Source organism: Poecilia latipinna, unplaced genomic scaffold (assembly GCF_001443285.1).
Source record: "Poecilia latipinna isolate Pla-1442-1.1 unplaced genomic scaffold, P_latipinna-1.0 Scaffold6, whole genome shotgun sequence".
In the NCBI taxonomy this organism is placed as follows: Eukaryota; Metazoa; Chordata; class Actinopteri; order Cyprinodontiformes; family Poeciliidae; genus Poecilia; species Poecilia latipinna.
The window spans coordinates 373,164-397,324 of record NW_015112622.1 but is presented as its reverse complement, the minus strand read 5'-3'; the positions used below and the strand labels follow the sequence as shown (position 1 = coordinate 397,324).

Below are 24,161 nucleotides of genomic sequence, written 5' to 3'. Positions count from 1 at the left end.
TTTTTCTGCCAGTCCAAAACAAAGAGAAGGAAAACAGAAATCCGTTTTCCCCCGTTTTCTTTGCGCAATTACACAGATAAAGCCTTGAAAATTGGTGTGTTTCTTCCTTGAAATGCAAGCTGAAATGGTGTTAAAAGAGAGCAAGGAGATTGTGGAAAAATGGCTTATTGTTGCCTTTTTTGTGTGTTTTTTTTTTTTGGTTTGATATACAAAGCTTTGTTTAGGGGCTGCGTAACACGATAAAAGCACACAGCATGCATTCCATGTGTGTGTGTGTGTGTGTGTGTGTGTGTGTGTGTGTGTGTGTGTGTGTGTGTGTCAACGTTAGAGAGTCTCAACCCTGCTGTCAGTTTTTTTCGTATCTTGTATTCGTCAGGAGACTTTTTCCACCTAAGGAAGTTTAGACCTGGAGTAACGCTCTGGTGTTCATGGAGCTGGAGATGTAGGCTCTGTTTTGGCAGGGGGATTGTCAGGCTGAAACACAGAAAATGTTTGAATGCCCAATTAGACGAGGGAATTGAGGAGCGAAACGTGCCCCGTCTCTCCCTCTTGAGGTTCTCCGAATCAACATTCGCGATCCCTCCAGCTATTACAGAGACTCCTCCGTCTCCGTCCCCCTGCAGGCTCGAGCAGAAAAGCAGGGAAGTTTCATTCATGAGAGCTGACACATTAATAACATGAACTGGTTAATCCCCAGAATGCTGATTGGCCACCAAAGATTTCCTGTCAGTTGTAGTCATGAGTGACATCATAATTTAGATGAATATCTGTACTTAAATATGCAAACGGGGTTATTGTTACCTGCGGGATTTTGTCTCTGCATGCCTAACTGGTCTTGTTTACGATTGCCTGTTTATCTCATCACACTGATTGCATTGGACAACGGTTTATTTAATGACAGCAGGGCAGGTAGTGAATACTTTAACTGCTCCATAATGTCAAGCGAAGGGAATTTATCTAAAGGTTGATAAGCACTGGTATGACTACATATTTGAAAATAACTCTCCCGTGGTGTAAGTGTGGCAAATGTCACGGTCGGACAGTGGGAGGGAAGCAGGGAGGTTGTGTTGTCCCATCAGACCGTCAGGTCCCAAAACCACACAGAAAAAACAAATGCATGAAAGCGCACACAGGGTCAGTGGGACCCTGCAGTATTAAAATAAAAATAATAAGACATAATAAAAAGCTTGTCTTAAGACTGCAGGAGAATAAAATGTTTGTGTGTTTTTGGGGTCTAATCCTGATATACTAGTGGAGCTGTTGTGAGGCAGTTGCTATGGCAACCAGTCTGAGAATAGTGTAGCCAACAGAGCAAGAAAACTGAAGAATACGAGTGTTTTCTTTTTTTGTTTTTGTTGTTTGTTTTTTTTTAAGTTTTTTAGTTCTAGTGGCCTTTATTTGTAAGTGTCCAGACATGAAATTAGGTAATGAGAGAAGACATGAGGCAAAGATCACCAGGCCAAGATTCAAACCTGCGACGGTCGCGTTGAGGACCTTTTTATGTGGGTTGTGTTTAACCCCTACCCAACCACAGAACCCCTACATGAATTATTCTTCAATGGTTTTTCTGCATTTTTTCCCTTTTTAGTTAACAGGGCAGCAATGGCTGGCAAGTAAAAGAATCGTCTTTTTGCTTTCCAGCGTTGTGCGCATGCGCACAATTTCCAGATATAAACAAGATCATCCAACATGTTTGTAGAATAAACACCCTGAGGTATTAGCCATTTAATATGAGTCACTGCTATATATTTGAATCGTATGGATCTTTTGACGGCATGGGCTCGCCCCAACATCTGAGGTGTCTTTTTCTGAAATTTGAGCCATTCAGCATCAGAATGAAACATCTAGGTTTCTTCCTAGCATCGCAGTCTTTTAGAGTTTGGTGGTTGTACAGCCTGTCCACTGTTATTTAATACAAAGCAGCTTCTTTTGGTTCCCTTTTCACATCCGTTAGGTTCTACTTCGACCTAAAAAAAAAAAAAAACTCTCCAAAGCCTCCAAATTACATATTAGGAAAAAAAGTCTGCTTGCAATTACAAAAGCTGTAATTTTTCCGTTTCCCAGGAGCCCTGAGAGATTTTTAAGACTCTTGGAGAAACATTTGACCACAGTTATTTCAAAATAATTTGCAAGCGCAAAGCATGATGCATTACATTATGACTGTTATTGTTTTTTGGAACTGAGCACATTCATAAAAAAAAGAAAACGAAAAACAAGAGAAGGCCGACATTCTCTACATCCACCACAGAAAGTGACTTTTCCTTGTGGAAAAAGAAAATCAAAGCTTTTAAACAAGACTAAGTCTGAAAGGCTGTGGTATTCTGAAAGTGGAACTAATGTAGATTTCTGCCTCAATGTGTTCGTGGCCACTCTCCAACACTTGAGGGGCAGAACGGAAGGATGGCGCATGCTTATTTCCTTTAAGTGATCACGTTTCATGGAGGATGTGTCGCAGTCCCACACGAGAAGAAAAAGAAAAAAAAAACCTGTCCTTACCTTTGAGGTCCAGGTTGCGGGCTCCGTTGGAGTGCTGCGTCACGGTGCGTGAGTCGATCTTCAGCGTGTGTACATTGTTGGCATCCCGGGACACCACCACGTTGTGCCACTGATTGTCGTTGAGCAGCTTGTCTGAGTTGCCCTTCATTAGCGACGGGCCGTTACCAAGATCAAAGACGTAGTGAACGTACCTGAGGCGAAAGGAAGCCAAGTATTAAAGTTATGTTGCTATTTTTGGCTTAGTACATCACCGACTACAGAGGGAAAACTAAAATATGCCTTAACATATTGAAAAGAATAAAATCAAAATGGTACATGAATTACAGTAAGTACAGTCAATGTCAGTCAATAGAAATTATCGTCTTTACTGTCTATTTGAGGTTCTCTCATAACACATTCAAAGTTCAAAGTTCGACTGAATGTAATGTGAATCTTCTAAATCCTGACTTGAAGGGTGTAAATATTTATTGAATCACTTATTTTATTTGTGATATTTTTATTATCAGTATTTAGTAGGGACGCACCAATCAGATATCGGTGCCACTTCTGATATCTGACGATTAGTATCGTCCGATAAAGAAAAACAGCTGAACTGAGTTAAAACATTTTATTTTTAAACACAGACATAAATGTACTGACATAATTGTTCAAACTTATTTGGTAACTCTGCACCAGTACAGCACGCTTAACACTTAAATACACCAACAGCTTCACAAGCTTGGTCAGACATGGAAAAATAACATAACTTTAATTATGTCAGTCAGCGGAATTGAGAGTAGAACAGCCAATGTGAAATAAATAGTAAAGAAACAAACAATAGTTTCATAATTTCAGCTAAACATAAAAAATAAACTAATAAATCTTTTTTCAAACGGTTCAGAAAGTACAAGTAGGAATTCTAAATAATGTAAAATAAAATAAAGCATGAGAGGAAAATGCATAGAATTAGATTGAGTAGACTGGGCACCGATACCCGATACAGAATTTGATTCAAAATTGAAGTTGATACAGATATACAGATATTAATATCGGATCAGTGAAAGAAGAAATCAGTTTTCACATTAGAGGTCAAAATGACCTCTGCTGCATTTTTTAAAATTTTTTTTGTCAAAGAAAACAAATGCCTGTATTATGAAGAAACCAAACCAAAACCAAAGAAAGTGGCTAAAACCTTCGAGGGGTTGCACACTTTGCATAGGCATTGTAATTGCTTTGATTTGTTGTACCTAATAAAGTGGCCACTGAGTGAGTGTACATTCCTTGGTAAAATCTGTGGGAAAATAAAATAATCAAGGTTTGCGCTCCATGCGGGAACATGTTTGCTTTCATGTTGTGCTGACCTGAAAATTGAAAAGCGTCACTCTCTCCTAACGCCGTGTTTGTTCACACAAACAGAAACGACGCACCTTCTCCAAGTCAAAATATGGCTTTCTTTTGTATTTCTGATTGAGATTACTGCTGCGCATTTATTCAGGGTTTTTATTTTTTTTGTTTGTTTTCTCACCTTGATCTGAATTCTTCTGTGATGCATATTGTCTTTGTGGCAGTAGCGGCTTAAAAGCTTTTGTGTGTAACAATGCCGACAACAGACCACAAGAGACAGAGAGAGACAAAAGGAAACACGCCTGTCTTTGATAGTCTAATTAAAGAGCAGCTTTTATGCTGGTACAATTCACAAACTTAACCTGTTTAACTCAGTGCTAGTCGTTTCAGGGCGCCAACAGATGTTGGTTGTGAAAAGACAGAATGCTTAACCCAAACACTCGCTGGATTCAGTGTTCTTTCTCAGGTAGTGTGCTGTAAGATCAGCGCTCGTTGGAGTAAATGAAGTAGCGCACATGGAAAAGTTCCAGTTGTTTGCGGCTTTAGTGAAACAGAAAACGACTACAAAGCCTTTCCAGTTCAAGTCCAACTATGGGGATATGTACAAGCAGCGCAATCTAGATCTGTGATCAATGCCGTGTTTCTCCTATAAACTTCAAAACACTGCCAACAAATCTTACTATGGTTGGCTATATGGATCAAGTTTCATGATCAGGGTATTTAAACATGTAGGCTGAGCTCTAGCACTGAAGTAGTGGTAGTTTAGTTGTATACTTTTAAAGGTATGTACAACAAAGAGTAAGCCTAATCCAGTATGCAGTCGTGTTTGTCTAATACCAACCATTAGTGATTAAAAAACACAACAAAAAACAAGGGAAAACCTTTGGTTGTCAATATTAATAACAGAATTTTATATTCTGGAAGTCAGCTGAACAGAAACTCACCCTTTCACCAGTTCCACAACGATGAAGTCGTTCCCATCTCCAGAGTTGAAGAGCATGAGGCCATCCGGCGTGGTGGTTTTGAACTGAAAGAACAGGTGCATGGAGGCGTAGGCCTGCAAAGTGGCTAACGCTAAGTAGCTGCCTTTCGTTCGAAACGTCACAGGATCGGCGATGATGTGCCTCATGCCAAAGCGGGCGTTCAGTTCGCAGTAGGAGATGTCCCCGTTTTTACACTGATCCAGGTAGGGTACGCTGTTGAAGGACAGGCCCTGCAGGTGGCCAATGAAGTTTGAAGGCACGACGGAAATGAAGCGGCGCTCCGTCATGATGCCCGTCTCGATGTTGTGGAACTCAAGGCGTGTGTGGGCACCGGTCATCTGGCCTGGAAACACAGAATGTGTGCATTTACCCATGACAGTTGTCTTTGTACTATTATTATTTGTTTCTCCAAACTGAAATGTTTCAAGACTATTTTTTATATCAGACAAAAATAACCAGAGTACACGCCAAAATTAGCTTTAAATGAATGTTTTCAAACTGGCGCTAACCTGACCTGCCTTTTTGCCTAGTTAAACTTAGTTTTGCTAGACTCAACAAGGTGTGATTACTGCTAGTCATCTCAAAAATTATTAGTACAATTATTAGCACCTCACTAAGAACCAAAGGTTAGTTAAAAGGTCTCAAAAAGAGGAAAACGAAGAATTTGACTGGCATCAATCTGACATTTCTAAGGCTTTGGGATTCTAGGGAGTCCCAAAGTTGTCAGTCAACTCCTAAGAGTTGATGTCAAAACTATATTAACGTCACATTCAGAAGGAACCCAAAGCAGCATCTGAAGCCATGCAGACCACAACTGACTCAGTTTTAGGTCAGCTTTTGTTGACTCAAGAATAGAAATGAGACTGTGGGGAAAAATGGCCTCCATACAAAAGATAAATAGATGAACATTTAGGGAGCCATTACTTCACATGGGGAGAGGGGTTTTTTCCCCTTTAACTCACAAATCCATCATTTCAAAACTGTATTTTGTGTTTAGTCAGGTTATCTTTGATATTAAAATGTGTTGATGATCTGAAACATTGAAATGGAACAACAAAGAAAAACAATCAATAAATATACATTTATGAATGTTATTCTAATAACTGTGTTACCGTCCATATAATGGTCTAAATTACTTTTGCTAAAAGTGACTTTCTTTGTTGCCTAAATGATCTTTTGGCAAAAAATAAATGAGCCCATTATTTTAGGTAGATGACAATATTCCCTTTTTAAGCCGACTGCAACACCAATAGAATCAACTTGTGTGTGGAAACTTTATTTGTGCATTTTAATCTACTGACCAAATGAACCCACACTGATGAATATTTTATCTAATTCTATTAGAGTTTACTGCTTTTAGGAAATCCTAAATTGATCACGCTTGCTTCGTTTTCTGTTTTTACGGCCTCCTGTGAACTATATTACCAAACCGTAATGCAGAAAATCTCTTGATATGGCTCTATAGTCTGCTGATTCGATAATGTTTAAGAGGGAGTTGTGGAGTAATTAAGCTCAGCAGAATTTCACTCAGACCCCTCTGATAAAGCTGCTCTGTGCTCAGTTCGGACCCCTGAGGGCTTCACTTTTTCTCTCCATGTGAAACAGTTCCTGAGCCAGTCAGGACTTCACAGGGTCACTTTTTGCTTCTGGCCCCTTGCATGTTCGCGCCTTATTCTCACCTTTTTCTCTCTCTTTTTTTTTTGGCCCTTCCGTTCTTTCACCTGGGGCCACAGTGCTGCAAATAAGCCAATTCTCTAGACCTTTCATCCGTCTTCTGCTATCAGTGCATAATATTCCTCTCTTCTCTCTTTAGAAAGTTCTCTCTCTGTGAGAGCAAATTGGAACTCAGGCCCTGTAAGTTTAAAGTCTACAACCAGCTTCAATATGTTAGGAAAAAAAACTCAGGTTATATCAAATACAGCATTTTTACTGTCATGTTTTTATTTTCTTTGCTTTACAGACACATTGCATGTTATTGCTCACATCTATGCATGTGCTCAACACTGGAAGGCAAAAAAAAAAAATCTTATACATGCTATTAATAGCTGTGCTGACAGTAAAACAATTAAGTTAAAAAATAAAACCTGGAGATTTATGTTTTATATTAATTTAGTGCAGTGCCAAACAGCAAAGGGAAAATAACATAGAAAAACCATAGAAGAACAACTCAGATCCACTTGTATTCTTCTTTTTTTCTTTCTTTCGTTCTGTCAGTTACACACAACGTATTTGCCATAGAAACTGACTGACAACAGCTCCACTAGTGTGTCTTATATTCAACACTAAAAAACATGCAAACATTTCCCACGTAAAGAACAGAGCATTCAGTTTGCTAAAGTATTAAGTTTCCAGGCTTGATGTTTAAATTAGCAGCAGTGGTAGATTAGCTAATTTAAACACGTGCTACTGATGATCTGCCAGAGTTGGCGTGTCGGTCGCCTTTTTTATTTTAACTGAACTGAAACACAGAATTTTGCAGCACATCTGAACGGTAAAGGTTGTCAAAGTTAAGCTCGCATAACATTTTATTTCAAACTTTTTCCTGACCTGTGAAATGTGATACCTCTGGACCTTGTTATCTAGTAGTTGTGGTGTTGACAATTAGTAGCAAAGCACTGTGTCCATTTTTCTTTAATATGCAACATGCACATTTAAGACTTAGCGCGTTGTTAGCAACTTGACGGTTAACACCAATGGAAGTCATTGTTGGCCAGCAGTTTTTTGGCAAAAAGCATTGTACATGACGTCACGTTGCAACGAGTCCATGTGACACAGCATATGTTGTCAATGTCATGTTTTAATATTTACATTATTATTGACATTTCACTTCCTAACAGTCTTTCGTTGGACTGTTTGGAAATGCCCATCTAGGGATAAATGCTACTAATTAGCTTATTCTATAAGCTCCATAATACAGGCATGGAAGTGCCGTTTTATTCAGTTTGTCTGTTATTTGTGTGTCTGTCCCTATCAAATAAACCTAATAATTAAATAAATAAATACAGCAGCTAAAGAAAAAAAAACTTTTTTATTAATCCTAAAGTGCCTAAGCATTATTTTTGATGACGCTGCAGTTAAATAGTCATCTGTCGAAAGATGAGCCACACAAAGATGAGTCAGTGTGGGATGCGATTGTGGAAGGGTATTGATATTTACTCACTGACGTGTCATGGAACATTATTTAAATCCTAGCAAGACTCTGACATTTAGCAAATACCACATTTTAGCTTTGCTATTAATACTCCTAAATATCAGTTTTCACAACAGCGGAACAGGACGTCCGTGTCCCCAACACAACCCACCTTCCACTGTGACATTATCCACAGACAGCTGCAGGCTCTTGCCTCGTCGCACCACCTTCACCGTGTGCCACTCGTTGTCATTCAGCTTCTGGCCCGCGAACAGCGTCTCGGGTCCTTTGCCTGTGGGAGGAGAAATTCGAGTCACAAACAACCAGTGGAAATGACGTGAACCCTAACCCACACACTTCGACGAACAACACGCGAGAGAGAGCGCACGCACACACACACACGGTTCTCATGAGGTAGGTGGTGGGAAGAAAACCAGCATGTTTGCAACACACTTTCACATCAGCCATCCTTTAAACAGTAAGATATGTTTTCCCAAAATCCTAGAATGATGATTTACATTTAACAAACTTGAAAAGTAAATCAGAGAACGACACAAAGGCAACTGGAGATGCTTTGTTACGTCAAAATGTTTTGCATTTGGTGATGATAACCAGCGGCTGTCGGGAAATGCAGTTAGGATATGACAACAAAAATTACTTTCCAGAAGGTGATGGGTTCTAATCTGATTTATGTTCTCAAATTGTGTTTTCATACCTCATAATCTGGTAGACTTAGTTCTATCGGGGACCAAAATTGCAACATTTCTCACATTTCCAGCTGCTGCAGTTCGCTTTCAGACTGCTGTGTCCAAAGAATCAAACCCTTTTGTAAAAGCTATTATTCTCCTCCTCACCTGTGGAGGGTACTGCACCAAAAACAACTGAAAGAAACGACACAGAAACCTCTGAGGACGACACTGAGTGCAACTTCCTTTTTCAGAAAATGTAATGTAAATGTGATGGCGTCAGATTTTAGTGGTTGTGGTATCGCTCTCTTGTTTTCAGCACAAGATTTCGACTTAGCATAACATTTCTCCTGCAAGTCCTAGATATGCATTTGTTTTGGTCATTTCTACCCAGAATGCCATGTGCTGTGATCCACTTCCTGCTTTTGGAGCGATCTCTGGTCCACTTGGCATTCTAGAGTTCACTTCAACTGAACCAGACTGAAGTTTGCTGGCGAACCAGAGTTTGTAGTTTAACTAAATACTACAACGTTAACTAGCAAGTTCTTCTGCCATTAAAAGTTGAAGGTTGCATATAATTTGTAGCTTCTGAAAGGACTGTAATTTTTTTTTTTTTTTTTTTTTTTTTTTTTTTTTTACTTTACCTTACTTCAATGATGTCAGCCTGAAACGACCGTCAGCCCTTGATAAGTTGACCAGCTGAAGGGTTGTTGGAATGTATTTTCGCTGTGATTATTAGGCCGAGACGAACTCACGGCAGATCACTGAAACTTGTTTTTACACCAGATGAGTTAAATTTTTATTTATTTTTTACATCTCCTTCAGGCCAAAGCTAGTGTTTACAAAAATGAAATATTTATAACATTTAATTAAAGTCAAGTTTCTAAGTATGGACAGACAGCAGGTCATTGCTCAGAGTTTTGATGAGTCAATGTTAAATTCTATGTTTTGCTCCTTTTATGTTAATGCTGTCATTTCAAATAAATATTTTTCTTTCTGAGGGGGAAGATAAGACTCAATATGAAGCTACTATTTTACACTGCCTCATCTGATACTACAACACCAAATACAACATCTGATTATCACATGCTCTTTTCTTACTGTTAGAATAACCAAAATCTGAAAAAAATCCGTAAAGAAGCTTGACTTTTTGTTTGCCCCCATTTAAATATTTTCAAGAAAATAGCTGAGAGATTCAATTATTGATGAGTAACACTGTTGCTAGTGAATAGAGATGCAAAGAAATGCTGTTTGGTTGTAACATTTGCATGTTGGATGTAGTGCATGTTGCAGCTCTGGTCTTGTAAAAAGCTAAAAATCTGGTTTTCTGTCAGTTTTCTGCAAGAATAGCTTGAAGGTGACGTATGATTACAAAAAAATAATGTGTTTTTTTTCTTTATGAACTTCTGAATTCAATATGACTCATTGCAGTCCAAATAGATGGAATGCGTTGATTAAAAATATAAAAACCTCACAGAAGTATGCGCATTTTGTATGGAGAAATTTCTGAGGTGTACATTTTGAATGCAAGGTTTGGATGTGGTGGATGGTTCGTTTAGATAGAAAACTCAGAAGAGATGAAATAGGGAGGTACAAACTGGCAACAGGCCTTAGCTCACCAAAACAGAAAACAGAGAAACGTCTCAAAAATACCCCATAAGTGGAGGAGTTGAAGGGCAAGATAGAAAGATTTATCAGCTCACTCCTCAAACTGCTGCTCTCCACTTCTGAACACCAAACGCCGCCCCTCCACTGCTCTGCAATCCATCAATGCAAGCAGCGAAGTAAGAGCGTTCTACGCTGCGGCAGATGGCGTTGCAGAGATGCTTATTAGAGAAATATTTGCATTAGCAGAGGACCGAGGCCTATTTATGCGCGGCGAACAACAAAGCTCGATTGCATCGGCAGTGGAGTGACGGTGCCAGGAAACTGCGGATTTTAATTAAAACAACAGTCATGGATCCGGTCTCCGATGCGGAATGAGAAGCTAATGCGATTTCCCACAAAAGCCAAGGCGGCAGCTGGCAAACGCTTCGGCTGGAGTTTAAAGATTCAAAGAAGGCATAAATAAGGGAAATACAGAAAATGGCACTGAAGGAAGGAAAAAAAAAATCATTCAACACATGGCTTTAGAAGCTGGAGGCCAAACGTTACGGCACGGTGTCATAGTGTTGAGGTGATGAAGGTAATTGCTAATGAAAGGAAAAGAGGAACATTTCATAAAGAGCAATAAACTAAACAGAAACTTCCACCTGAACGGCTGCAGGGCACACTGAGACGGTGCGTTGCTGTGGGATACCAGTCACTTCCATTAAGTTTCTGTCTGTTTTACCCACAGAGGCAGGAAATCGTGAAGCAGTTTGTCTTCTAGATAAAGGCACAAAGTAAAGATTAGGCTTTTCTAACTGTAATAATTTAATGTTGTGGATCAAATATTTGAAAGCACAATCCGTTTCTGGGGGTCGGTGGCCGTTTTCTGGTTGGTTAGCTGGCCAAAGCCAGAGAGTATTATAGTTGCTGCTTGAGTGGATGATACAGTACAGACTGGCGAAATATGATTGTCCCCTTTCCCACTTGGATGTGAAGGTATTTAGCCCGCAGGGTGTGGTGTCCTGTCAACTGATAGGCCTGCAAGGCAAGAACACCTTCAGCTCACCAGAGAACTGTTTTCCAATTTACTACTGTTACTTTTTTATGATATCATTGGGTTTTGTTTTTTTTCCAAAAGCCTTTTTTTTTTACCCTTCAGCTGCATGAAATTGAAAAGAAAGATTTTTGATCAAACCTTGCGTGAAAAGAATATAAAGGAAAACAAAGGTTGGCTGCTCTAAGGAGAGAATGCGTGGATGAAAGCAGCTAGCAGACGAGGCAAAGCTGGGAAAAAGGAGAGAAAAAGAAAAGAGAGAAAAAGAAAGAAAAAGGAAAAATTTAGTCCAGTTTAGGACAAATGCATTGTAAGGGTTACTGTAAAAAAATGATGATACAGTAAGCGGGGATTACAAGAGAGCAAGGTTTTTTGTGTCCAAATACCTTGACCCATTTAGCCTCAACCTTTAACCATGGCAACCAACAATGAGGAAAAGCCAACCTTCATTATCTAAAGACACATTTCCACTATGAGACCCAGAGCAGGTTTTGTCCTCTGGAAGTTTCCTTTGCTCTGGCCATATTTCCCCCTGCAGGACGTGGAGCCATCCTCTCCCACTGCAGCAGTGTCAGTCGATGTCTTGGTCAGCCATTAAGTAGTGGAAGAAGGTTTAGATTATCGACTTAAACTATTTTCACGATTCTGTCACAGCAACGACCATGATCAGTAAACAAAGTCCAAAGAAAACTGGAACTGGAACTACTTGAATTGGAAGTCTGTCTGTGAACAAAAACTTGGACCATTTTACAGCATTGTCACTGTAAGACCGCTACATATTCATTTCAAAATTTAAAAATATTTCATGAATAAACTCTAAGGTGTGGTAAATTAGCATCAATGGAACTAATACAGCTGCCTGAGAGCATTAACAATCTTCTAATGATCCGCTGCACTGCATTTTTATTTTATTTGTACAACAAAGAATACATCTTGAAATATCCCTTTAAATGGAGGTCCCCCCCACCCCCATTCTGACATAACGTGGCTTTATATGTTGTTTAATCCAACAGTCTAGCATCCAAGAACGAGTTGCTCTCTTCACATGCGCTCAAACTAGTCATGCATCAAATCGCAGATTTTCATCGTGGGAGTAACGTCGAGTTGATTGAGCTATTCCAAATATTTGTACGCCGGCTTAAATTCTAACCATTAATGAAAAATCGTTCATCGGTGAACTCCTTCAAAGCACATATTGACAAAAGCAGCTGGTGTTTTATCTCTGTCAGCGAGGCGAAGTGAAGCCTTAAATCACCGCCCAGGTAACCTTGCAAGCAAGTAAACCAAAGATGTGCCACTCACGGTTCAGAGAGCCACTAACCCGTTAATGCAGCTCAGGGCAATGAGAATTATTCATTGCATTGAGCAGCATAGGGCCACATTGTCTTCTCACAAAGGGGGCTGCCAGTTAATAAATTAAATTAATTCTCATCTTGCTAGTTATATCCTCTCGTTTTGTTGCAGACATCAGCAGAGTAAGGGGTACTTTGAAACCCCCCCTGCCCTCCAACTCATTCTGAAAATATGCTAAACGAGACCTGAAGAGAAGTCAACATTTCTTTACTAGTGTACAAACAGACTGCCGATTACTTTGATGGACTGTGTCAGCACAGCGTAAGTGAGCGGTGTGATCTTTGGAGGTACTTGCATAATTATACGCCGCCATCCGTCATTGGCTTGCTGTGCTTTCTTTGTAAACAACTTGATTAATGCAACTGGATCAATGGAGCATGAGCCCTCAGCCAATGGCTGCAAGTTGTTGCCATCAGTCTCTATTCAGGCTGTGGGGTGTACGTACGTGTGTGTGTGTTGGGGGTCGCTGCTGCAGCAGGGAGTGCTTGAGCACAGTTTTCAACTCTAATCAAAACAACTCAAGAGTGGGGAGCTGATCATCACTCTGCTGTGGGGTAATGACAGCAACATTTCTAGCACGGCAAATCAAGAACTGAGAGATGAAATGTATTTCTCGTCTTCCACACTTTGAAGGACTTGCACACAGATTCGGGCATATCTGGTTCATGGGGATCCCCCGGTGTTTCCCAGGCTAGAAAGATTATAGAATCCAAGCAAAGGGTTTCAAAGATATAATACACTTTAATGAATGCATTTTAATTGCTCACTTTTTAAATTTTATTTATTTATTTTTTAAACTAGATTTCTGGTGCACTGTAGAAAATTGAATACTTAAAGGGGCAGTATTGTGTGTTTTCCAGGCACAAAGAGTAATTTTATAGCACCATCAAGTAACTAAATATATCAAAAATGACTTAAAAGAAATCTGACTTTGTAATTTAACACCTTAAAATTGGGTTTCTGTCTCTTTAAGAACTCCTGCTCTTTCTGAAACTCTGCCTTCAGGAAGCCATCATAACATGGCTCCTCTATTAACCTTGTAACATTTTTTTTCCCAGCATTTCACTGAGAAGTAGCTCCTACAATGAGCTCAGCAGATATGCAATTCCACCAGGTGTTTGCTAATTATTGCTGGCTAGTCTGAAGGAGCTGAGTGGGGCAGTCATGGGGTGAGCCGCTCTGTGAGACGGGGCTTTGTCCCGCCTCTCAGAGCAACCATGGCAACCACCATCTGAATGGTTACCATGGAGATTGAAGTATTCCTCAAACATGCATGAAAGAATCAAGGCAACTCTCCAGGTACGTATTTCATGAGAGAATAACATAACCTGATGTAAAGCTCAGAAAAGTGAATTTCACATAGTACTATCCCTTTAAGAAAAAAAGCTACCACAAAATTCTAGGAAAACAACCAAATCTATTCCAAGACTCTTTAGTCAGAATGATGCCAGAAGCTTGTTGATAGCTACAAAAAGGGTTTGGTATCTTGTCAGTATAGTACAATCCTTTATTATTGATTATTATTCAGTAGATGTACAATTTAGCTTTTCTCCGTTATTTTTGGTTGTGTGCGTTATAGAAAATTCAGAATAAATTCAAACTTGCACAAACAAATCTTTTTTTTTTTTTTTTTAATTTAGTGAAGTTGTTTGCACAAAAAATTGGTGGCTAAGTCAATATTGACAGTCGTGTCATGGATGAATCGTAAGGCAAAAGTTGCAAGTTAAAAGTTCAATGTTTTGTAGATGATAAATTCTACAAATAACTTACAACAAGGAAAGAACTCCGACTTTAAATCAGAGTAAGAATAATATTATGGAGAAATGATCCTGAATGTGAGACTGACTCAGCTGAAAACCGACAGCTTAACTACAGTTTTAGGTCCCATTAAACTAGATCCCCTCCTAAATAACAGTCATATTGCCTTTCTGATAGAATCTGCAATGCCTAAGTATCACAATAATGATTACCAATTCAAGCTGTGTGATTTGAGCTTTCTGGGAGCAAGCATCATCATAGCTTCCTTCTTCTGTCAGATTAAGGTTTGAGAAAAAGGGACAGAAAGAGGATGTGTAAGGTGGAGGGCAGACAAAATGAAAAAAGCAAAAAAGATGATGGTGAATACAGTACCAGAATATTCAGTGGTTTAGGGAGCAACTTGAATAGATAAAATTCATGAATAATTGAGACCCCCTCTAAAAATGCTTCTAACTACCTTTTTTAATAGTTCATATGCCACATAAAGCTCCATATGCCTTAATCCATACACTGGAAATTGTCTTGGTGATGCAGCACAAGCTAATATGTTCCTTATCTCCACTGTTGTGGATAGAGACAATCAGACAATGAGCCAACAAGGAAAATAAACGGTGCTCCTGGATTGGCTGCTTTGTGAGCATGTCAAGTAGCATTGCGTCTGTGTATTTCAGCAACCCAAGCCGCATTTTCTTTCCCATATTTTAGACATGTTCTTTGAAAAAATCAGTAGGGAAAATTTTACGTGAATACTTTGGAGCTATGTTCCACGGAAAAATCAGTGAATAGGTTCAATGTACCTGAAGATTTACTCATACCAGCAGAAAATCCAGAGCTTGTTTGCGCATTCACACCTGCCCAAACGAACCGGACCTTCTAAACGAAAGCCAAACAAACTAGAGTTCGATCAAAGTGGACTAAAACCTTGTTTGGGTAGCACCAATCGAACCGAATCTACTGGACTATCAGGATTAACAACACCCAAGCAAGAACAGTTGAATTTGTGTATTTTTAAAGAGGATAGATAAAACCACCTAAAACCTTGATCGGCAAGACACAACATATCACAGCCAGGCAATGAGTATAACAGTACTCCTATTTTGGTCAAACCCACAGTACTGTCCCCTTTTTGTGTTAGTTATTTGTACAGTGGAATCTCTGAGGAATCTTTAAGAAGCATTGACATCTTTAAGTCTTTGCTTCAAACTAGGCCCTAAATAAAGTTAAATGAAGAAAGCATAGAATACTGTATGACTCCAAACACACCGTACCAACCGAAGGTCAGACAGGAAGATATGACAATTCATGTGCAAGTTATTTAATATGTTTTTGCAGCTGTAAATAGTCTGCATTTGCCACAAGAAGGTGAGTAAGTGAGATATAGATATCATACAAATTTCACTTAATGCCATTTTATATGTACGCTAATGAGCCTTAAATCAGGTTATTATACACAAGTCCAGGATTTTTGTGGCGTTCAGATGGAAGTAGCAGAAGATGGTGGGTGTTTCTCAGGTGTACTGTCAGCTACCACATGAAACCACATGGTTTTCTTGCTTTCAACACCAGTGGGAGGTGTGCGTGCGTGTGTGTGTGTGTGTGTGTGTGTGTGTGTGTGTGTGTGAGCGAGAGCTTGCTCTTCTGTTTCACCTTGCAGAGGAGAGAAATCCAAGCTGTGCACAACAGATAGAGCTCCCACACACAAACATGCTGCCCTGTATGTTCTCACCGCGCGAGCACAAGCCGGCGCTACTAATAACACCACAGGAGGTCTGAGAGTGTGCGTGTGCTTGTGGGTCTGCAAAAAACTATGAAATACTTCACTTAGAATTTTAATTTAGGTCTGAGGTTATATTACTAATGGTGGTGAGCGGGTAGAAAACGAGTGTAATGGGAGGACATGTTGTGCCTGTGCCAGGACACAATGCAACGTCAGCACCGCCGACTTCCTGGCAAGGCAGCAAAGACAGAGACGACGCTTACAATGTGTGTGTGTGTGTGTGTGAGTGTCTGATCGTCATGAGGAGGAGAATGGAAATTATAGGTGAACGTGAGGAGCTGTTCTACCTGTACCTTTACGAGGCACACACTGAGATTAGTGGTTTTATTGCCGGGTTTTCATTTTTTATGTTGCGCTGAGGAAGCTGGTGTGTACAGTACATGGGTGTGTGTTGCAGATTTTATGCCAACCCAATGCTCCCTCTCTCCTCTGCCATCTGTTCTCCTGGCATGGCCCCTTTAGTGTCGCTTATGAAGTAATGACACACATTTATACATTTCCATCACAAACCCAACACACACTTGCGGTTATTGAAGTTCTCTGACTCTTCGGCAGTCATTTCATTTTTCACATGGTTCTCCTTTTTCCTAAAACGACTTTGCCGTGCCGCGAGCTGGTTCCCGGAAACACAAAGTGTTCCACCAGACCCCACCGATGAGTCGTGTCCCAGGTATGTCTGCAAGGTCTTCCGAATCAACTTGTCGAGGAATTGATTTACACTGGGCCTCAGCATGTTGCCTTTTAAATCCACCCCTCCCACATACACACACATAAACACACACACACACATTAACAAATCCTGTAAACAGTGTTCATCCCATTGCTACAATTAATTAGAATAAAACTACAATTGACAAAGCATACTAATTTTATGACCATGACAAAGGATTAAGTAGAATTCCTCGACCTTAAACGATACATGTTGGTTAAAAAAAGGCAGTCTTTCCTTTCAACGTCCATAACTTTCATTTTTTTGTTGTTTCCTGCGATTGTAGCTTTTACCAACTGCTTACGATCTCAGTTGAAGCACTTAAGACACACTGTAGCATACTGAACATTGAGCTATGCAGAAAGGTGAAGGCTTTCTGGTTTTACTGTGACCCAGTTTTTCTGCTCATCTTAGCATAAAACAAGACACAGTTGCAGGTGCAGTGGAGAATTGTTACAGATGAGCATCTAAAAAAGGAGCTGTGCATTTGTCTTGACCTCTTTGCCCAAAGGTCAAGATGAGGAGTTGTTGATGTGGCAACGGAAAGGCGACGAAGCTGAATGGTTTGAATCCCTCAATGTGGATGTTTGCTCTGCTTTTAATTGGATCTAGCCACACATCTCGACTAGACAGTGGAAAAGAACGGACGCTGCCTTTTGCCTTCTTAACCAACAGATCCCAACCGGTCAAAAGTAACTTGCACATTGTCAAATGTTCAAGAGTTCTCTACTGGATCAACACAGGGATGTATCGTCTCACTCATTTTCTTTGTTGTTGTTGTTGTTGTTGTTTTCTACACAAATTGCGCAATTTGCTTATGACTGTCATAGTAGAACCATTGTTACAGGTTAACAGCACGGACTATTGAGCCACAGTCCATGGCATACTTCATTACAAAATAAGCAGAGTATCTTATTGAAACATAAATCTGTCTAAAATTACATGGTCACAAATTTAAGAAGGAACCGATTCTTTTTTTCCAGCAGTGTTCCAAACAATTCATATCAAACCGTACTTGACATTTCCTTTGGTGTTTAGAAGCAAACTCCAGCCCATTAACAAAATTGAAATAGGAGGCATAACACCGACATCTGGGAGCTATCAGGTGTTTATGAACGACAGAGAAAGTTCTTCAAAATGCTAGTCATCAACTATTTAGATATTCATCCAACTAGACTCTACAGCACTGATCGATCTCTGATGATGCTGTTTACTCCCCAGTGTTGTCTAACAGACCACTGAGACGTTACACTGGGGATGTATTAGATGCCTATTAAAAAACCATGAGGCAATAGCCCTCAATTTTACAATTATCCACTGCCTTGTTTAGATGTGTTGCATAAAATCAATAGATAAATCATATTGAAGTTTAAAGTTGTAATGTGAAGAAATGTGAAAAGGCTATCAATACATTTGGATGACACAGTACATTATGCTGTATGAGTATAAGCCCATACAATTTTAACACTGGCTGCCTGTTAGCTGTCAAAACTTGTGAAAAATCTTGTGAAACAAAACATAAAAATATTATTCTTGCATTCATTTAAAAGGAATAGTAAACATGATCTTAAGTAATATCATCTCTTTGCTTTTATTTGAAGTCACAGCCTGTTCATTGGTGTTGGTCATGTCTTAACCAGCTAGACTGATTTATAAATGTACCAGAAAATTGGCTCCCTACTGGAATAACCATATTACAAAATGCAGGCAACTCATAAAATATTCATGCTGTAAAGACGTAGAAAATGCTATGTGCGCCTACTTTTTCAGAAATGGTGAACACTGAATGAAATTATGGATGTATCTGAGCTTAAACATGCTGGATAATGTAGGTATACAGAAGAACATAACACTGTTGAGTTGCTGCATATTTAATGTGGTTCCATTAAAGAAAAAAAAAATATTCAGGTTGTTTCTTGCCACAAATAGTTTACTAAGCTTGGCATTTTTACTGCCTGCAGTATATTTGCAACTCACCACCTTCCAGAACGTCCTTCCACATCCCTTTACTTTATGTGGGACAAAAAGTAGTAACAACTTTGAAGATGTGTTTTTTTTTTAAATGGTGGTATTTAGGAAAAAACATGAATGAAAACCAACTAAATTCCAAACCTCATTCCAAGGCCACATTTTATTTTGAAGCCCAAACTCAAAATAGATTTGAACTTTGTTAAGCAACAAACTAAACTTTCACGCAATAATTTAATCATACAGGTTTTACAATGAAGGCCAAGAAGAAAGCTGTTATTTCTCTTCAGGAATCCATCTATTACAACCCTGAAGACAAAAACTAGTGATGCTCCGAGAAAAAATTTTTTCACCTGAACCAATCAAAATCAGTTATGAATAGGCTTTTGCCCAGCTCGAGTCCCCGATCTGATTAAAAACAACCACTGACATTTAGAATGCGGCAATTTATGAGGTTGTCCTGACAAGGACATTGTTTGACCCACAAAGTGTTTCTCTAATTCAGCCTGATGTGCTGCTCCAACACAGGGACAGGTGGACTATAATGTGATCATAAAGCACCTACAGACATCACCTGAAACATTTAGAGCTGCATTATCAATTTAGAGCTATATTCCATCTGAGACTTTGCTGGGTTGCTTGGTTAGCGTTAGCGTTAGCATGTGTACTCTGTTTTGATAAGGTGGTGTAGTTCATTATGGCTCCAGTTTATTGTCTGAGGTCAAAACTTATATAAATCTTTGATCAACTGCTTTTTAACTTATAGCTCTAATAAAACTTAATGTCAAATGTTTCAGCTGCTCTCAATACACCCTATTAGTACAGCTGGGCATATCTTAGCACAACCCAGGTGACAACACAAAAAGACCTGGAGCCAAAGCAGCCTCTATTTCACGAGCAGCATCAGTGTAAAGTAGCAAAATCCACTCAGACTGTAAGCATGCTTTCACTTCTAAACTGTTTGTCTGCTTTACACAGGTCACAGTTCATTTCCTCTAATACTCTCCTCTGTGTGGGTAAGTGTGACAGCTCAGATATACTCTGGCGATGAACAAATAAGCAAATTCTGGTCTGTTGGAAAATGTGGGTTTCTGTTTGCATGCAAGTGAGCCCTGGTGTAGTTTTGAGTTCGGTGGGAATGCAAAACGGAGCATCCAGCAAAGTGTCTACAGAACAAGATGGTGAAAAGCTTGCTACCCGTACCACTGCTCACTTTAGGTAGTTTTTGTTTGATGTTACCCCAAATGTGTGTAATATTGTCCAGGTGGTTTGGTCTGCCCTAATGAAAGAGGACCAAACCAAAAGAAAATGTGACATTGTGACATTCCCCATACACTCAAACATAAAAAAAAAAATCCCCAAAACGCCAACTATACCTTGTAATACCATTTTACTAATTGTGCACAATAAAATAAGCTGGGATTTATTTTTTAAATTGGCCACACAAATTTGCCTGGAGGCCTGCTTGGGGTACAGCAGACAAAATCACAGGGAGTACAACAACAACAAGCAGTGGGAGCTCTGATTAATCAAGGGCTTTGAAAAGGTTATTTAGTAAATGAGGACTGGTTGTAAAATAATGGCTAAATTCCCTAGATAAGGTCTAGATAAGGACCCCAAAGCATCACATGAGATCATATCAACACTTCCGTGACCAAAACCAAACAAGCCTGTGCATGAGAGCTATTCTGCAACTTAGTGGGCAAAGTCTCTTCTAAAAACACACCCACTAATTCGACATCCTACCTGAATTTCTTTGAAGAGAACAATTCAGAAAACATTTGGAATCCACACCTTGCTAAGCACCAGGTGCATGGCCCCCTTTTTTTCCCCTTCATGCCCGTCTCTGTACGAGTTCCTCTCTGTGCCAGCTTGGTCTAGAGCAGATGGGACGGTTCAGCATGGCATCACACCAGTCGACACAGTGGCATGTCAAACAGGCATTCGCAGGGCCGGCCACTGCCAAGACCAACCATGCTGTACTGCCATATGGGAATAATATGTGCCGAGATCACACTGGATAGGCTGACAGAGCGGGTAACATGGCCTGCTTTTCCTGCAAATCAGAACAAATAGACAGGAATGCCAGGGTATTTACGCGCAAGTCCCAAAGTACACACCGCCACGGCACGCACGACAATTACTATTTACCGGAGTGCGGTCAATGCTGTAGAGTTGCACAATCCAAGCGTTGTTGCACACACTCAAATAGAAGAACATCGATGCACAAACACACAGAGGTGTGAACAATCATTTCCCCCAGACAGGCACCATGCACCAACAGACACACATGAGCTACCTTACCCATCCCACGGCTATAAAAGGCACAGACGCATGATCCCTATGCTGCAGTCAGCAGAGCTGGCACTTGCTTTCTTTCACACACTCACCCAGTCACGCAGACACACATGCACACTCTCCCGTCTGTCCTCTGCAGACGGTGATGATGGCCTGTGGTTGGGAGGTTAATAGCTGTTTGCTCCTCACAACCTTCACACTTGATTACTCAAGTCGGCTGCTGTCTGGACGGCGGGGCCGAGGCTCCGGCAAAACAAAGGCCGCCTCGTCACTGCTTACACACGTAGCTCTTATTAGAAGACTAAGGCATGATTGAGAGCATCGTTTGAAGAATAATTAAGGGCACTGTATCCCTAAAGAAATGTAAATAGGGATTTAGAGACGTCAGTCAGAGTAGGAGCAACCTCCAAGATTCCTTTGTTACATTTTCAAAAGAGGCTGTAGCAAGGGAAATGATTCATTACTGCAAGAAGGGGGAAAAAAACTACAAACACATCTAAGAGGACAGAAAGACAGCATGTCTTTTCAGAAAGAAATATATAAATGCAGGCCACAAGCTTGGCAATCACGTTTTAAATAATTCAGAAGGGCTTTGAACTACACATGAGCATCTGACTTTCATTTCAGGGAGGTAATGCTCTAATCCAGATATAATTTAGGGGAATGACTATAAAGTGTGAAAAATTGTGCATGCCTCCATAGTAATGGAGTTTGTAGAGCAGGTGCAGGAACTTCAAACACTATCTCACAGGACCTAGCCAGTGGTCACTTCACAGTTGAGACAAAACTCCCAGCATTCATTAAGATTTTCTGAAGATCTGATGTACAGGTATAAAGTTCTCCATTTGAAGTGTCAAAATGAGTTCTCAGTGACAAACAAGACGATGCGTGACACAAAAAATGCGTCGTCCTGTACGCGATGGAGGCGCAATGGACCAGGCCCTGGTTGGACTATTTCACACAAAGCTCTGTGCAAAGTGTTGTGTGATTGGCCAGAAGCTTGTGGATGTATTTTATGCAGAAATGGGCTCTGACAGCAAAGATTACATTTTGTTTCAACTAGTCCAATTCCACCGTCTGGTTTTTGTATCCACAAGCAAAATGAACGCTTTTGAGGAGCATTAATGAGACACAATTCACTATGAAATATTTACAAAGATAGTTGTTGTCTTTCTGATGGAGGACGCCATCTGAAAAAATGTGTACCTCTCTCTCTCAGTGACTGATTACTTTACCTACGAGCTTTTTAGGGCGTGATGCATACTGGAGTGGAAGGGTCCTTTAAGATTGAAGACGGTGAAAATCCGCTCCCGGGAATTGCATCCAGCTAGTTTCTTCATACTGGAAACGTCATTACTAAACAGGAATTTTAACCAAAATTAAAGAAATATTCCATGTGCTCCTCCTTTACTGCACATACCATAATATAGTTAATTGTAGTGATTTATTTGTACGTGTGGATTACTTGGGTCGTTACTGATATTTAATGTAGATTTGTTTTTAATCAGACCATTAAAAATATATTAACTAGGAGAAACTTTGAATTGCTCATTACTCACTTCCCCATATTGAACACCTCAAGCGTTCTTCCATTCTTCCAACAGCAACAACATGTATGTCATCCTGTTCTTTTATTTGTTTCTTTTTGTTTTTAGAATTAGCCAAAAATTACATCAAAATTCACAACAGAGAATGTTTTCTGATAAATGGCCTGATGTGGTTACTGAGTTTGTTACTAATGAAATGGTTTACGATGCAAAGCAGGGAGGAAGCTGAGGAATGTGATTGCTCAGTCCTAGAGCCAAACAGGTGTCCTAGTTAAGTAAAAATGATAAACAGGCCTTTAGAATTTAAGTAGCTTTCTTTATTGTGCTCAGCTTTAGTTAGTACATTTGTTCTTGATGCAGCTGATGCACAACTGTGGCAACAAGGTGTTTTTTTTTGTGTGTGTTTTTTTACGAGGAGCAGCTGATGAGCATTTCAAAAGCTTAAATGATACCTGAACTACAACCCGAAATCCCAGAGGAATTTAAAAGGGGGTTTAATGGCTGCATATCAGGATCCAAAAAACAGAGAAATAAGACAGAGATTTAAAGAGCGACAAAAGCAAATGAGGTGGATTAGCAGTGCTTGACAACAACTGATGGTCTCATCCAGGATATTTTTATCCCAAATTTTCAGATCTGGATATTGAGCTGTTAGCATGTCAAGTGTTATCAGTCAGAGACAAAAGCAAATACAGATTCATTGCAAGACTGACTGATCACCATCCACCACATTTCATTTCCCTTTCGAGAATAAAGTATTCTCGGGTTAAAACCAATACTTGCATCGGAATAGAAGAGTGCACCTTTAAAACTGCACTTTTTTGCAAATATGTGCCATTAAATAAAGGAGTTCTCAAAAACTAGACTGAGTTGAGGAGGAAATACGGGTCATTGTTCCTGTCCTTTCACTCACTGTCAGTTCAGTGTCTTGAACACTATAATCAGTTAATTAGCTTATTAGCTCCTCAGCCTAAGTGATTTTATTAAAAGTATTTACAGTGTAATCATAACACCACATCACCACATACAGTGAAAGTTGAGGTAATTTCAATAAATCATGATTTTGTGCATTGCCGTTTTCTAAATGGAATATAGGGGAAAGTATATTAAAGAACTCAATTTACCAATTTAGAACTTTAAAAGGCAGGCTATGGTAATGCAACACACAGACACAGCAAAAAGTCTTCCGAATGAGCTTCAAACCTCAGGTGATTCTTCTGTGTGAGGCTGTAATTTCATTTGAGAAGGTAGAAATATGCAAATGAAGCCTTACTCTGAGACCTGGGAGACTGCCATTTCATGATTCATGACTAGTAACCATGCAAACCTCCTTACAGACTGACACAGCTAGTGGTGTACTATTAGAAAATGAAACATGTTTTTTGAAGGGTGTTTTTTTTTTTTTTTTTTTTTTTTTTTTTTTTTTGACTTTCCCGAACCAATCCTTAAAGCTAAAAAAAAAAAAAAAAAAAAAAAAAAAAAAAAAAAA

At 39.6% G+C, this 24,161-nt stretch overlaps 1 protein-coding gene across 7 annotated transcripts in view; it reads right to left on the bottom strand.

The window, feature by feature from the left end:
- Positions 1–24,161, bottom strand: part of nrxn2b (neurexin 2b) — an 825,611-nt gene that overhangs the window by 451,604 nt on the left and 349,846 nt on the right. For all 7 annotated transcript variants that reach the window (XM_015016195.1, XM_015016655.1, XM_015016584.1 and 4 more), the window contains 3 exons: positions 8,105–8,224; positions 4,764–5,145; positions 2,497–2,687 (listed from right to left, as the gene is read on the bottom strand). In XM_015016195.1, the coding sequence (XP_014871681.1) occupies positions 2,497–2,687; positions 4,764–5,145; positions 8,105–8,224 (693 nt within the window). The remainder of the gene's footprint in view (positions 1–2,496; positions 2,688–4,763; positions 5,146–8,104; positions 8,225–24,161) is intronic.